Source organism: Solea senegalensis, linkage group LG1, assembly GCF_019176455.1.
Source record: "Solea senegalensis isolate Sse05_10M linkage group LG1, IFAPA_SoseM_1, whole genome shotgun sequence".
NCBI lineage: Eukaryota > Metazoa > Chordata > Actinopteri > Pleuronectiformes > Soleidae > Solea > Solea senegalensis.
Window position 1 is genome coordinate 11,496,933 of NC_058021.1, and position 14,970 is coordinate 11,511,902.

At 38.5% G+C, this 14,970-nt stretch overlaps 3 protein-coding genes across 3 annotated transcripts; 1 reads left to right on the plus strand and 2 right to left on the minus strand.

The window, feature by feature from the left end:
• Positions 1 to 508: 508 nt before the first annotated feature.
• On the minus strand, positions 509 to 5,182 carry LOC122778315 (PITH domain-containing protein 1-like). The gene is made up of 6 exons (XM_044040068.1): positions 4,875 to 5,182; positions 3,741 to 3,784; positions 3,438 to 3,515; positions 3,148 to 3,252; positions 2,153 to 2,261; positions 509 to 1,007 (listed from the first exon to the last, which is right to left on the minus strand). The coding sequence occupies exons 1-6, from the start codon at positions 5,064 to 5,066 to the stop codon at positions 906 to 908; spliced, it is 630 nt and encodes a 209-aa protein (XP_043896003.1). The 5' UTR covers positions 5,067 to 5,182; the 3' UTR covers positions 509 to 905.
• Positions 5,183 to 7,476: 2,294 nt separating this feature from the next.
• Positions 7,477 to 8,749, minus strand: LOC122778321 (elongin-A-like). The gene is made up of 4 exons (XM_044040080.1): positions 8,564 to 8,749; positions 8,292 to 8,418; positions 7,897 to 8,033; positions 7,477 to 7,782 (listed from the first exon to the last, which is right to left on the minus strand). Exons 1-4 carry the CDS (start codon positions 8,712 to 8,714, stop codon positions 7,721 to 7,723), a joined length of 477 nt encoding a protein of 158 aa, XP_043896015.1. The 5' UTR covers positions 8,715 to 8,749; the 3' UTR covers positions 7,477 to 7,720.
• A 2,517-nt stretch (positions 8,750 to 11,266) lies between these two features.
• On the plus strand, positions 11,267 to 12,543 carry LOC122782000 (kelch-like protein 24; the record flags this gene model as incomplete). Its single annotated transcript, XM_044046168.1, has 3 exons — positions 11,267 to 11,482; positions 12,023 to 12,211; positions 12,291 to 12,543. Coding segments are annotated over 3 exons (606 nt in total), but the record flags the coding sequence as incomplete, so codon positions are not given.
• Positions 12,544 to 14,970: the final 2,427 nt, after the last annotated feature.

Genomic DNA, 14,970 nt, shown 5'->3' on the forward strand with positions numbered 1-14,970 from the left:
AAAATAAACTTTGAAATATTGTTTAAAAAATAATTTTAAGTGATTTAGTTGTAAAACCCTTCATAATAAATTACTAAAATTATTCTTTAGAGGGTGTATGGACACACAATATTAACAGATTAATATAATGGTTTTTATTGCAGTGTGTTGCTGTGTTACGGTAGTGACACATTTCAGGAGTTGAAAAACATTTCAAGAACAGGCAGACATTAATATATGAAATTTGACTGCGCCTTTATTAGATATGTACCATTGAAATATGGTACAATATATGTATGGACAAGGTTTTTGGAAAAAAACAACTTTTGAAAATGTGTTTCCAACTCTGGACTTTGCACGAATTCGGTAGAATGGCCCATATAGATATTCAAAATGTATGTATCCAGAGAAGCTACTGATCACAGTAGTTTTTTGTCTGCATATGAATGGGATTTTTTCCTTTCATGAAGTTGATTATGAATCTAAAGTGTAAACATGACAAAAGAAATCAAAAACTGACATCGTTGGGTTTAATTTCCATTCCTCGGTTTTATTTAAGAGTAGCCATCACATTATTGAAGTGATGAAGGAGCATAAATGGGTTTCAATGATTACAGACTTTATCTGTGTGTCAAACATTATCATGCATTTATTATTAATAAGCTTTTTGCTTCAATCTTTAATGTCACAGAAAACAGAGCAGAACATCTTGGCTCATCATCTTCCAGTCACATGTGGAACTCTCTGGTGCTCAGTGTCTTCAGTCCTTCGACGCTTTCTACCTGTTTAATCTTCACCAACCTGCCAGTGCACAGCATTGAACTCATCTTTGATGGTTTGACTTGTGTCAATCACAATCAACAGACATTTAAGCCCCTCCTCCTCCCCCTCCACCACCTCTTCCTCCTCACTGCTCAGCAAAGCTTTCAGGAAATGAAGTTAGACTCCGGGATGATGTTGTCCACTTTGTGATCGGCAGGGTTTGCCGCCGCCTCGTAGTTACAGATCGTTACTTCATGTCTATGAGCCTTGAAAGTATAAAGAAAAGGACAGGCCAACTTGTGTTACATGCTTTTAAGTGCTGCTACTGCCTGAATACTCTTACGACAGCAAATGTCTTGTTGTCCTACCGTTTGTTTACCTTTATGATTTAGTGCTTTAAAGTTTTTTATGTATATATATAACTGTATATATTCACATTATATACAGTTTTTTCCCCCCTTTCTTTCCCCTTACTTCTTAAGCTAAAATAGCAATTTTGAGGTCATTCTTGGAATTTACAGTAATCAGACTAAGACATCTTTACTTTGTAGCAATATAAACATCGCAATCAAGCGATGACGTCCTCTTGGAGTCTTCATAACAGTGGCCATAATGTGGTCGGTAGTAATAATCATGATAAGCTTTGATTATTTTCTTTTTTACCTTTACTTTTACTAATTTTTTTGTAAGTTTTGTTTCAGGCTGCAACGATTATTCAATTTATCCAATATGAATCAATTACTAAATTAATCGTCAACCATTTTGATGATTAACCAGTTTGGGTGTTTTCTTTTCAATAATTAAAACAAGCTTACATATTTTTAAGCTTATTAAATGTGAATATTGCCTGGTTTCTTTACTCCAAATAACACATAATTGTTAAAAATGAATAGTTTAGTTTGAGGAAAAAACAAGACATTCGAGAACATCATCATTTCAAGGTTTTGTAAAAGTTATGTAATTTTCAGCAAATGTTAACACAGTGAATCTTACAATGTTCAATATTTTACCAAAGTTAAAATATACTGGATTTATATTTATTGTATGGATGTAGAATTGTCAAAAAAATGTTCAATGAGTGAGTGCTTCTGCCCATTTTTTGTAAGATAACTTTCACTTTCGATATCTGTCTGCGATAACAGGATGGGGTTAAAGTAAACGTAACCTACAACGATGCGTCTGACACACTTCCCAATGCCGCATGTGAACAACAATCCCCTCAGATGTGATCAATCCTTACAGACTACTAAAGCAGCCAAACCAACAAATGACACAGTACAGAAATACAAAGTAAATATTCCTGGGAAGTTATTTGAGGTCAAGCCAGTGAAGTCCTGCTTGTAGAAGAGCATGAAAAATATTCATGACTGAAAGAATATACACAATGTGGAGCACTGAATGTCAGACTGACCTCTGAGAATTCGCCCCTCAGACCAATGTAGTAGATCTTGGTGTTCTCTGCTCCAAAGTTTTTAGAGACGTGGATGGACAGATGATGGACGCTGGTAAAACGAGCAATCCTGAAAAGAAAAAAATCCGGACACAACAAGATGCTCTTTAATGCAACGTTGAGAACGCCTGAAAAATACAAAGAGAGTTCATGGGGAGCAGGGAGGGGGGGTAAGAGGAGGTGGTGAAGCTTTAGAGGAGGAGGTTAACATGGGCTATAAGGAACGATAGTAACATGAGTGAACAGAAACACAAGCAGTGATCACTAATGGAAAGAGAAACAGGTGATCGGCTTCAATTGTTTTGTCAACACTTTTCTTTTCAGTATCAGTTAAAAAGCCTCCACATTCATTCAACTGAGGAGGATTAAATTAATGTGAGAATAAATATTTTGGAGCTGGAAAATATGACAAATTAATCACTACTTTTACTTTTCATATTACACGTTACAAGTTTATCATGCTTCCCTTCCTGGAGCTCCACAATGCCCAGGGGGCTCTGTCCAGTCCTGTCTGAACCAGGGCAACCCCTGTCTGGACACCAGTGTCCCTTACACCCCTTAGTCTCCCTGGAGCTCCACTTTACCCACTCTGCTCCAGGGAGCTCCATCCACTCACCTAATGTAAGTAGTTATTAGTGGTTACAGTTAAATAAGAGTTAACAAAGCAGAACTTCTTGTTGTTAATAAAATGGTTTCAGTTAGTTGACTCATAAGTGCTGGCATTAACTCATATGTGTATGCTTGTTCATTTTGGTAGTAGCTGCTTCCTCCTGGATGTAATAACTTTTTGTCATTTGCCGTAACCACAATTAAAGGCTAACAATCAACAGCATGACAGTTTACACAGGCTTTGTTGGTTGGAGGGTATGAGGCAGTATGAGTCAAGCAGCCAAAACAGGGGTTTTATTTCAACCTGGAGAGACTTTGCTGAAATAAAATAAAATTTTGTGTCTCACTTTGTGGGATACTCCAGCTCAGCTGTGGGGTCTCTGTTGAGTCTGAAGGCTTGTTCAGGTTCTCTGCCGGTGTCATCAAACGACATCTGAGGGATGTTCTTGTACCTACAGTAAAAAAATAATAATAATTATGCTCTTTTAAAGCCTTGTGATCACCAGGTACACTAACACTAAAATGTCAAAGTTATTATTACAAATGAACACGATTCATTTAATTTTAAAGACTCTGGGTCTAAGGAGTTTATCGTGTGTGTGATTTCCCTGACACCAGATCAGACACAGAAACTCACAGCCGAATCTCAGCTGGATGAGATTCGTCATCTTCCCCAGAGATTATGATGCCCTTCAGCTTCACGTTGCCTGTAAAACTGAAAGAGACGCAACATACAGTGAATCCGGAGTAAAACAAAAGCAAAGAGAAAAATGGGACCGGGACAACAACAACAGTGTGAAAACCAAAAATGAAATCAGTCAGCGTGGTGTGAAATTACCAAACACTAAATATGTTAATCTCAGCATTGTTGGTGCAGAGCTTTATTACCAGCAGATTAAAAAAAATTACGATTACGACGTCAGGAAACCTCAGGACTTACGGGATGTTGAACAGCAACTCTTCATCTGCATCACTTTCAACATACTAGGAAGGGGGAAAAAAAATGTTTTCTTAGTAATTATAGAGTGTCTATAAAAACATTAACAGGAACAATAAAATAAAACATTATCATACTGGGTTTGACTGGTTTATGAGAGAAGCTGCTCGGCGTATGACTGTCCATGGAAACATACTGCAACGTCACCAGGGCAGGGAGGAATCTTCCTACATTAACCAGATTAAGACTGATTTCTGATTATTGCCTTAACTTGGATATATTCAGAGTAAGCTAAACAAACACAGTTAGAAAATTTTGAAAATTCTGATTTCAATCACTAAACTATTGACAACTCATGTGAACCTGTCTGTCTTTTTCAGGTTAAGGTTATTGAGGTCCATGTAAAGTATATTTATATTGACACAAGTCATTCTACATTAACCTGACAATAGTCTAAAATAGCAAAAATAAATAATAATAATTTTTAAAAAGCATGATTATATATATTTATGTGTGTGTATATATATATATATATATATATATATATTCACATTATATACAGTTTTTTCCTTTTTCCCCTTATTTCTTAAGCTAAAATAGCAATTTTGAGGTCATTCTTGGAATTAACAGTAATCAGATGAAGACATCTTTACTTTGTAGCTATATAAACATCGCAATCAAGCGATGACGTCCTATTGGAGTCTTTATAACAGTGGCCATAATGTGGTCGGTAGTAACAATCATAATAAGCTCGGATTATTTTCTTTTTTACCTTTACCTTTATTAATTTTGTTGTACGTTTTGTCTCAGGCTGCAACGATTATTAAATGTATCCAATATAAACCAATTACTAAATTAATCGTCAACCATTTTGATGATTAATCAGTTTGGGTGTTTTCTTTTCAATAATTAAAACAAGCTTACATTCGAGAACATCATTTCCAGGTTTGGTAAAACACCGATGCACATTTTTCAACATGTTATGACTTTGTATTCAATTAATCGAGAAAATAATCGACAGCTACTAACTCAAGCAAGAGCCAAGGACCCTCCCTCACTTTCTCCACATCTGTGTTTGTCCTCTGCGGACACATGTGGGACACCTGACCGGGGGGAGAGGCCCTGAACCGCCGTTACCTTGTCCCGCTGCTTCCGCTGATCCCACGGTTTGAACACCAGCTTCCCGTCTCCGTCCCTGCTCTCGTTCAAACACTGCACCTTCTCTGTGTCAATCCTCCGGTACAGTCCGTACTCCACGCCCCTCTCCGCAGGCTCGTGTGTCCCCTCACACCCGCAGCTGTGGCCATGGCCGTGACCGTGCCTGGACATCGTGGAGCTGAACAGCGAGTGAAAACAACCAACCAAACCACTGCTCTAACAACGTGTTTTTATAGAGTGAAATGAGCTCAGCAAGTTTCACTTGATACAGAAAAGCGAACAGAAGTTACATCATTTTCCGGTTTAGCCTTTCAAAATAAAATCCGTTTTTGACGAAGACGAGGCTAAATTAGTCTGAATTCAGTTACGCTCGGATTATATAGGCTATTTCTATTTGCATGTAATGAATGCGCAATATACCATGCAGGTGTTCATATTTCATGACCTAATCTTTGGTTTTTATACATTTTGCGGTTGTTTGATATTTGTTCGATCTTACACTAGGGACCTTTCTAATATTACATAATTATTCTAAACCTTTATTAAACATTATTTATTGTTAAAACATCAAAGCACATGCCTCATTTATTAAAGATACCGAGTATAAATAAAAACGGTTTATTTTAAAATAAAGGCAGACTCACTGGAGACTTCTTCTGAGGCCTTGTGGTCGACAGCCACTTCACCTGCTTGATGAGCAAAAACACAACGCACGTGACGAGCACTCGGTTGACTCGAATCTCCTACCACCAAATGTCAAAACTGTCGCAAATGTTTTGTTTAAAGCCTCTCTTGTTTTCTCCCTGAGGGTTTGATTCATTTGCTCAGGTGGTTCAAAAGAAACAGAGACAGATCAAGGGCAAAATGTTAATTTTAATAAAAACGACCACAGAAGATTTTTTAAAATCTAATAAAATTACAATTTTTAATCTACTTCCTTTCAGGCCCATTGTGTGGCAGGGTGTCAGGTCTCAGTGTTGAAAATAAATACATGTCATAATCATTGTTGCAGACTTAAGCCAAAGACAGACTGCCCTCTTTCCTTATTGTCTTTTTTCCTTCACTTCAGTCCTTGCTCAAGCAAATGTGTCACAGTGAAGCAGATACAAAGGGGACGTACACGTTTAACAACAGGAGAACAGGTTCTGAAGCCACAGAGGGTCAAAATAAGTCAACAATGCCTTTGTGTGTGTGTGTGTGTGTGGCTCACAGATGATATCATTTTATCCCTACACGTTTAAAAATGCACCGAAAACATGTTTGAAGATTGCATGTTTGTTGTTAAAAAAAGCAGTCTTTCACCAGCCCGTTGATATTTGAGGATGGAGCCAACGTTGACGTGCGCAATTCATGCAATTTAAGAGAAAACAAGATCGTATACAGCTTTGACATTTTCCTATTGTAGTGTTACATTTGGTCATAGAGAAGAACAAAAGTCTCTCTCATCTATAAACTCAAATAACAATGTTCTTTCCCCCTCTCCTGTTAAGGTAAACTTTTCATCATTCATTCATTCTCTACATTGCTTTGTTCTATAAGGATTCCAGTAGAACTGGGGTCAAACCCAGCTGAAATTGGTACAAGGTAAGATATGTCCAGGAGAGGTCAACAGTCCAACGCATGGTTTCAATATTGGGGGACAACCATTCACACTCACATTCACACCTACAGTCAATTTAGAGTCTCCAATTAACCCAGATGCCGATCTGTGTGAGGACAGAAAGGCCCCAGCAAGTTTAAAACCCAGAGACTTTCTCACACACTGAATGTTTGACTAGGCTTTTTCCACCGTCTTGTCAAGATTTAAATGAGAAGGACGACCCCATTTTGTCTGTTCGAGAAACATGAAGCCATATGCAGCAGCGACTTAGTTTAGCACGCTTATTGGAAATATAAAGCAACAAGCAGCATCAACTTGACTTAGCTCAGTACAATGACTGGAAACATGGGGCAAAGAAATGGGTATAAAGCAGGCATTTAAAAGCACCAATTAGTGCCTCTAAAATGATTAATGAACACAACTAGCCTTTTTTCCAATCGAACCATTTTGAAGAAAAGTGGAAAAGCACAGGTATAATTAACAAAAAGGACAATGGCTGAGTTCCATTTAGCTTTCCCAGGTTTCAGGGTTTAGGCTGACTCACTGTTCTAACTACATGAAGAGAACAGAACCATTATTATTAATGTTATCAGTAAAACGTGGCTTTTCATCCAGTGTCGCATCAAAATGGCCACTGAGGAAAAAAAGGCTAATATGTGATTGAAGAGTTAATCCTGGTAATACGAATCACCACCTATTGCGGTAGCATGTCATTACCGGGAAGAGCTAGGCTAATTGTTTGCCCCCAATTTTCAGTCCAAGATAAGCTAGAAGCTGATAGTAGCTTAATTTCCAACATACAGACAAGTGATTGGTATCAAATCTTTCATCTAAATCCAGGCAAGAAAGTCAAGTGTATTTCCCAAAAAAATGCTCCTTTTTTAAAAAAAACAACCCTTATCGTTATGTCCTTTTGCATCCTGTAAAAAAAAAGTTAATAATTTCCTTTTTAGACGTCACACGCTTTAACCATCATTCATAATTTAAATACTTATTCAAAGAGCCCCACAAACAGACGCCAATGCTTCAAATAAAAAAAAAAATAAAAATAATAACTTTCCACCAATACTGTAAAGTTCATGTGTGTTATGTTTGGTGGGAGAGGGTGTGTGTGTGTGTGTGTGTGTGTGTGTGTGTAGGGATGAAGGAGTCTCCAGTTAAATGTTTCTAAACTTAAATTAAAAACACAGATGGAATTCATAAAATACATTCAGTCTCTGTTTCACTATCGGCGGGAGAATCGGTTCTTGAATGCTTTGATAGTTTTGGCCATCATGGGGGCGATTCCTGAGGGAGGAGACAACAATGTTAAATCAATCATTTGTTAGATCCTAAAAACAAAACTTAAACAAATATTTGTGTTAGTGGTTCATGTCCATTAATGACACATTGCTTCCTTACTTTTGACCTGTGGCTTTTCTCGAGCGACGTGTCCTCCTCCTCCTGGTGCAGAAGAGCGGGACGAGCTGGGAGGGTGATGTTGGGACAAAGACGAGTGACTGGACTCACCAGAAAAGTCCGTAGTAACTGGTCTTATTCTGAAAGACACAAGAATGATACGTGTAGTGAACTTTTACATCCTGAACTAAATCAAGAACAGAAAAAAATCTGAAGGGCCTTTGTCTGTTTGTCAGTCATTTAATCCCACAATTGCCCAACAGTTCTACCTATACATCACCTTTACTTCATCTATGGTCATGTATCTTCTGTACATCTTTAATATTTGTTCTATATCACAAGATATGTTATTTTTTCAAAACAGACCAACATGATGAGATTGTGCAGATTATACTGACTTGATGGGAGCTGCAGCGGAGGCGGCTGTTGACAAACCACTGGAAGTACCAAACTTCTCCTGTCGGCGGCGAACGTCACGAGGCGGCTTAGCGGCAGAATTTACATATGCCATCTTTACCTGCCGCCCTGCCAGAAGAAACACATGAAACCCACACTAAAACATGGACATACAGAGACTTTAATAAAACATTTAAATGAAAAAACACCATCCCATCCACAGGTGACAGGTGAACCTAAAATGTTGGAGAATATGAGTGAAAACTTCTCCCACCTTTGGGTTTGTTGGCGTGTGCGGAGGAGATGTTCTGCGTTAGCATCTTCAGTCGCTCCTCGCGCTCATCGTGCAGCCTCAGATACAGTTCCCTCCACGACTCAAATTCCTGAGGAGACTCACGCTTGAAGTCTCGCTGACAGTGACGCATCCAAAGGTCATCCGAGTCTTCCGTAAAACACTGAATGAAGAGAAGAGCAGAGACATTTTTTTTAAAGTCAGTAATGAAATAAAAAAAAGTGAAGTCATTCTGACTGGACAGAGAAAGTAAAGAATAAAATCAGAGTATACAACTCTTTTTGTCCAAGCAAACCCTTGGACCTGAAATACCAAATAAATGTGGTTTTGTTTGTACAAGGAACCTTACGGAAAATACCTTAGTCATTATCTTGTACAAAAGATTTAACCCTTCATTTTGAATTTTAGATAAAACTGAATTTTGTTTAAAAGGGGACATTAGCAAAATCAACTTTTTTAGGCTTTCAATACATATTTGGGACTCTGGAGGGTGCCCTTCGCCAAAAGTGGAAAACCTTCTTTCCTGTTGTTGTGCCCCCCTTGTTAATTTCAAGTAGTCTTTTGCCTCATTAAAACACTCGGTAAAAATTCCCTGCTTATGGCGGCAGCATGCACGCTTGTATTTGTTTTACTGTAGTGTAATTTTGCTGACCTAAGTTTTTTAATTTACTCCTTGCCCCATTCAGCTCTCAAAAGTATAGCAGTAGTAGTAATAATAAGTTTATAAGCATAAGAACATACATACACATACTTTCTCAGAGTCCTACACTCTGTGACGTTCTGTCAGACTGGTCTTGTTTCCATGGAGTATAAGAAAAAATAGGTCACGACATGTTTTCCTCTCCCTGTTATGGCTGCACATGGTGACGACTGTTCTCATCTATCATAATGTCTCTCTCTCTCACACACTCTTTCTCTCTCGCTCTTGCTCGCTCTTTTTCTCTCTCACTCTTGTGTTGTTTTTGCCCCTGAAGTCACTCAGCTGTTATTTTCTAAGCAGTAACCTCCTCTTACCTCTTGGCCTAGTTGGTTAGTCAGTTATTTAGTTAGTTAGTTAGTTAGTTAGTTGTGTAGTAGTGGATGGATGTGTTGGTGATTATCAGCTCTCCTTCTTCTCCACTGCTTGGGTGTCAGGTCGTTAAGGAAACTGTTAATCATTCAGCCAATGTCAGTATTAAAAGTGTAAGGCATGAATGTACTTCAAACTGTAGTTTCAAACCGCAGAGAGCCACAAATCACATTTGGTTTAGTGTTCATGTGATAGCCACGTAGCAGAAGTGGTTATAGAATATGTGCTACCACCATCACTCTTGTGTGAAATGTCCCTTTATTGTATATTCAACACGTTCATGGTGTATTGAAATCACATGCGAGTGCAGAGCAGTGAGGAAGAGAAGAAAACTGCCATCATGGGCCCCCAACCCCCATTAGTGTATTCAAACAAGCCAGTGTCTGGATATTCTCAGCGCATTGAAGAGCCAGTTCTCAATATATGAAGAAGAATGCAGAAGAATATCTCTCATGGAAACTACAGTGTGCACGTAGTATATTCCACAAAGCACACTGACACTTGTATTCTTTTAGGTAAAAGACAAAAAAGAAAAAGAAAAGACTCTCTGATGTACTTTGGAAACACAATGTTGTTCAAAATAAGTGATTTATGTGTGCTGTGACATGGCTGAATCGGCATATATTTAAAAAATATTTCTCAGCACTTGATTTTGTGCTCATTATTATAACATTATCTAACATTATTATTTATTATTGGCTTTCTCAACAAACAAAAAAAAGTTCAGTTGTTCTATGTGCTGTTTTTGATTGATTGATTGATTGATTTGTTGATTTGTTTGAAAACGCCATAACTGGAACTACAGAGAAAGCCTCAACAATTTCATGAAGGTTTTTTTTTCCCAGGTATTAGTTTTTCCGGTTTAAAAAGGCAGTAGTGCTATCACAAAGCCCGGGTGTTGAATGCAAACAACCACAACCACTTCTGTCTTTTTGTTCTGCCTTATTGTCCTCCATCTCTCTGTCTTTCTCTCTTTCTCTCATTGTTTGCAGATGTAAAACTGTTGGCATTCTGTTGCATAACACCAACCATTTTGATGAGCAGTGTTATACTGTTTACTATTATGTCGCTCATTGTGTATCCCTAACCCATGCCCTCCCTCTCGAAAATGTTTGTGGTATGTTGTTAAGGAAATGGCAGTATTTCAGCAACCCTTTACCTTTTAACATTCAAGAACCTCTTCCCTCTTCATACTTTTTTTTCTTTTCCTCGTTCCTGTCGTATGTCAACACACTTCTTTGGGGCATGAATTTTAGAATGGTTTATTACTGTAGTAAAATTTAACTGACAGTTAAATACAGTTGGACTAGTGATGAAGTTCAAGATATTCAAATGCAGCAGTACCTGCCGGCAGTGTTTACGGATGTAAAGTGCAAGGCGGACTGAAGGAATAATGGTGGTTGTTGGGGAACAGTATGTCATCTTTTAACTGTACCTGACAGACTGGTTTTTAAGTGCTGACGTAGAAGCTGTTGTATTCATAACCCTGTAAGCTGGAATACAAACCTCTTTCTTGTATCAAATGCTGTTGTAAGCCACTGACCATGTAAAAAGGTTGTATCACACCAACCGACATCATATGGTCCAATCTGGGAATTGCAACTCTTCTAATTTAAATATATGTTTTATGTGTCTGCCCTCAGGTCTATGCCGTGGGTGGCTATGATGGCCAGAGCCGTCTGAGCAGCGTGGAGTGTTACGACTCCTTCTCCAACCGCTGGACAGAGGTGGCACCAATGAAAGAGGCCGTCAGCTCTCCTGCTGTAGCCAGCTGTGCCGGCAAGCTCTTTGTTATTGGAGGAGGCCCTGATGACGAAACTTGTTCAGACAAGGTGAGAAACAGATGTGCACTTGCTCAACCACACACTTAAGCACATGTGATGTGTCTTTTTTGTCTCAGTTATTACACCTTAAAGACACGAGTGATGTGAAAAAGCACCAAAGTAGACAAATCACAGCGTTGTCTGAGAAACAAATCCACACACGTATTTAAAATAGGCTGCGCTTAGAGGTTTTTGGTTTGTTGTCCACCTTTTTGCTTCATATAGCAGGTCTTCCAAACACCCAGCAATGTAATGTATTTTTGATTATTGATGAAACATGAATGGCAAGCACACGAGTGCTTTGTTTTTTCAGCTTCCATGCCAAGTGACCATTAACATCTTAAGATAAAGATTTTATCACATCTACCACTTTAAAAATGTGATCAGATAACCAGAGAGATGAGAGAATGACAGAGTAGTTAGTCAAAACATAATGAGGCTGGAATAGTCTTTGTCTCTCCCATGTTCTCGCAAGCCTCAAATGTTCCACCCAACAACTCCTCTCATCACATGGTAACACATCTAACTGTGTATAACTGTATATCACAGGTTCAGTGCTATGATCCAGAGACAAATACCTGGTTACTACGGGCCAACATCCCCATCGCCAAGCGCTGTATCACAGCAGTGTCCCTCAACAACCTGATCTATGTTTGCGGTGGTCTCACCAAATCCATATTCTGCTATGACCCCATGGAGGACTACTGGATACATGTGGTTCACACTTTTAACAAACAGGTAATAACGTAAATGCAAATACAGTGGGAACTGACTTCAAATTGTCAGACTAGCTGTAACCTCTATTCTGTACGTGTAGGAGAGCTGTGGCATGTCAGTGTGCAATGGTAAGATCTTCATCCTTGGCGGCAGAGGGGAAAGTGGTGAAGCCACAGACACCATCCTGTGCTACGACCCAGCAACAGGCATCATCACAGGAGTGGCAGCCATGCCGCGGCCCATCTCTTATCATGGCTGCGTCACCATCCACCGCTACAATGACAAGTATCATAGGCCCTGATTATAAACAAGCACAAAGACACACACCCACACACACGCACACAAATCTTTATACCTTTATTTCTTTGTAAATCAAGCTTTTCACTTTCACTCCATTACAACACAAACAAAAGTACAGTCTTATCTAGACCAGGCACATTCATTTTTGCCCACAGCATCATGTAGCAACATTCAGTGTGTTGTTGTGAATCTTTAACTGTTAACTGCACCATAGTTGTTGACCTTCTATGAAAGTGGCTGACAAGTTAACGACTTGCCTCTAACATAAGATAAAGTAAGATTGCATGGCAGATCTGTTTTGCATTAGTAATAACTGCACATGGTTGGTGAGTAGTGTGTCACATATAATGGATACAAAGAAAACTGGAAATTATAAATCTTACCAGTCAGATTAAATATATTTAAAATATCTTAAACCAGAGGTCCATGTACTTGCATTAGCTTTTTACATAGTCCTTATCTATTTACATCATGGGACCTCATGTAGTCCATAGGTCTTTTGATTACAACCTGAGCCTCGATTGGCTGAAACGGTCCTTGGTATATGGTTGAAAATTCAGTGAACAGTACTCAATATAAGTAAATGTTTCTTCAGAATGTTCTCCCTCATAAGCTGCAATATCTGTTCACATCTTCAAAGAAAACAAACAATACCTAGTGTAGAAGATGATGATCTTCTCTTCTTGGAACACGGAAGTTCCCCACAGTAACCATTTACATTTTCAAAATAATTAAAAAGAAAAGACTTAAGATTAGCAACAGTATTGTTTTTACTGTGATACTGGTTATGATTTGATTGACAATCAACTTCCTTGTGCTTTGATTACTGTGCAAAGTAACGCCCCCCGAGATCTGATGTGAACTGAGTATCACAGATTGTGCTGATAAACAATAACAAAAAAGTATCTACACAAAGCCAAGAGTAATCTGAAAAAGTACATGATTTGGTTTTTGGCTGAAAGATGATCAGCCAGCCAGACCAGATATATGACCTTGAACCCTTAGTGCAGATACTTGTGTACATTCATTGGAGTTCAGCACAGCACTAAGAAAAAAAGCACTGTCCTCCAATTACAGATCTTCTCCTTGATCTAAAAACAGTCAGCCAGCTGCTCGCCCACGGTATATCAGTCATCATGAATACAATTTGCTCTTACATAGAGTTAAAAGAGAGAAATTGCAGAGGCTGTGCAAAAATATTGGAACAGGGCCACTTTTATCACTGCCCTCTTGTTTCCGTTCATTGCTCACATCCCTGCATGTGCCACCTAGTTTCACTTCCAGTGTGTGTTTCCCTTTTCCCTGCTCCAGCTGTGTCACATCTCACATTTACTGATCTATATTATAGCTTTATTTTTTATAATTATTCTTAATTCATTCAGTCATTACTGTTATTTTTCTTGTTTTGTAAGTTATACATGTTTTTTATATTTTGACTTTTGTTGTATTACTACCCGTAGCTTTAGTGTGTTTATTTCATATCAATTGATTGGTGTACTGGGCTTGTGTGTGGTTTTGTAGACGTGAGAAGCCTTTGTAGATCAAATTCGAAGACTGCTCTGAATAAGTGGCATGCATCTTTGGCGTGTATGCGTGCATGTTTGTATGTATGTGACTTTTATGACTCGTTTTGAATGTGTTGGAGCCACGGAGGTTTGTCATGGAGTTCCAGCATAAGCATTACAAAGCGGCTAGTGTCCGTGAACAGAACTCCTCATGCTGATGCTGGCACCTCACCTGTGCACTTACATGTAATCCAGGGGTGGGGGGGAACCATAGATACCTCCAGGTGTGTTTGTGTTGATGTGTTTAACAGTCAGCAGTTGGTGTGTGTAGCAGTGCTATACCTCACATTCTGAGTGACATGGAGTTTGGATGTAGCTTATGGTCAGTAAAAGTCACCTTTTACTACATTTGGTGTTGATAGACTACAGAGATATTGCTGTGAATATAATTGTGTTTGTATTATTATTATTATTATTATTACTAGTTTCTTTGTTTAACCTGTATTTAAATGTGTCTCTTTTTTGTCATATATTGGCCTTTTTCTGTAACTTAGAACCCCAATTGTGCACTTTGACAGAATACTGTTAAAATATATAACGTTGATTTTTTTTTTTTTTTACTGTATCAGTAAATGTTCTTTGCTTTCATGTGACATAAGAGAGGGGGCCTGTCAGCTCCTCCTGTTGGCCACTTCTTGATAGCGCTTTAATATTAAGCAATTGGACACATTGTCAGTGATACAAACACACAACAGCAAAACCTTTTGTTTTAAGTCTCTTTAATTGAAGTGCGTTTCAGCATCACTCTTGAAAGTGCTGTGAATGGTGGCAGTTTTAGTCACTGATTTTAAGTTCAAAACTTCTTACAGACTCACCAAAGTTCCCAGTGTGGAGAGGAAATTAAATAGTATCCATTCTTCCTTTAAGAGAGGAAGCAATGCCTTGCGTTACTTTAGCATAGAAAAATAAAACAAG

Excerpts from the sequence above, each read along its gene's own strand:
- LOC122778315 (XM_044040068.1), bottom strand. The coding sequence starts at position 5,066 with ATGTCCAGGCACGGTCACGGCCATGGCCACAGCTGCGGGTGTGAGGGG. Across the intron at positions 2,262-3,147 it reads GAGCTGGAGTATCCCACAAA|GATTGCTCGTTTTACCAGCG; the intron begins GTGAGACACAAA and ends TTTTCTTTTCAG. Across the intron at positions 1,008-2,152 it reads TGAGGGGCGAATTCTCAGAG|GCTCATAGACATGAAGTAAC; the intron begins GTCAGTCTGACA and ends TATACTTTCAAG.
- LOC122778321 (XM_044040080.1), bottom strand. The coding sequence starts at position 8,714 with ATGCGTCACTGTCAGCGAGACTTCAAGCGTGAGTCTCCTCAGGAATTT. Across the intron at positions 8,419-8,563 it reads ACACGCCAACAAACCCAAAG|GGCGGCAGGTAAAGATGGCA; the intron begins GTGGGAGAAGTT and ends TTCTTCTGGCAG. Across the intron at positions 7,783-7,896 it reads AGAAAAGCCACAGGTCAAAA|GAATCGCCCCCATGATGGCC; the intron begins GTAAGGAAGCAA and ends CTCCTCCCTCAG.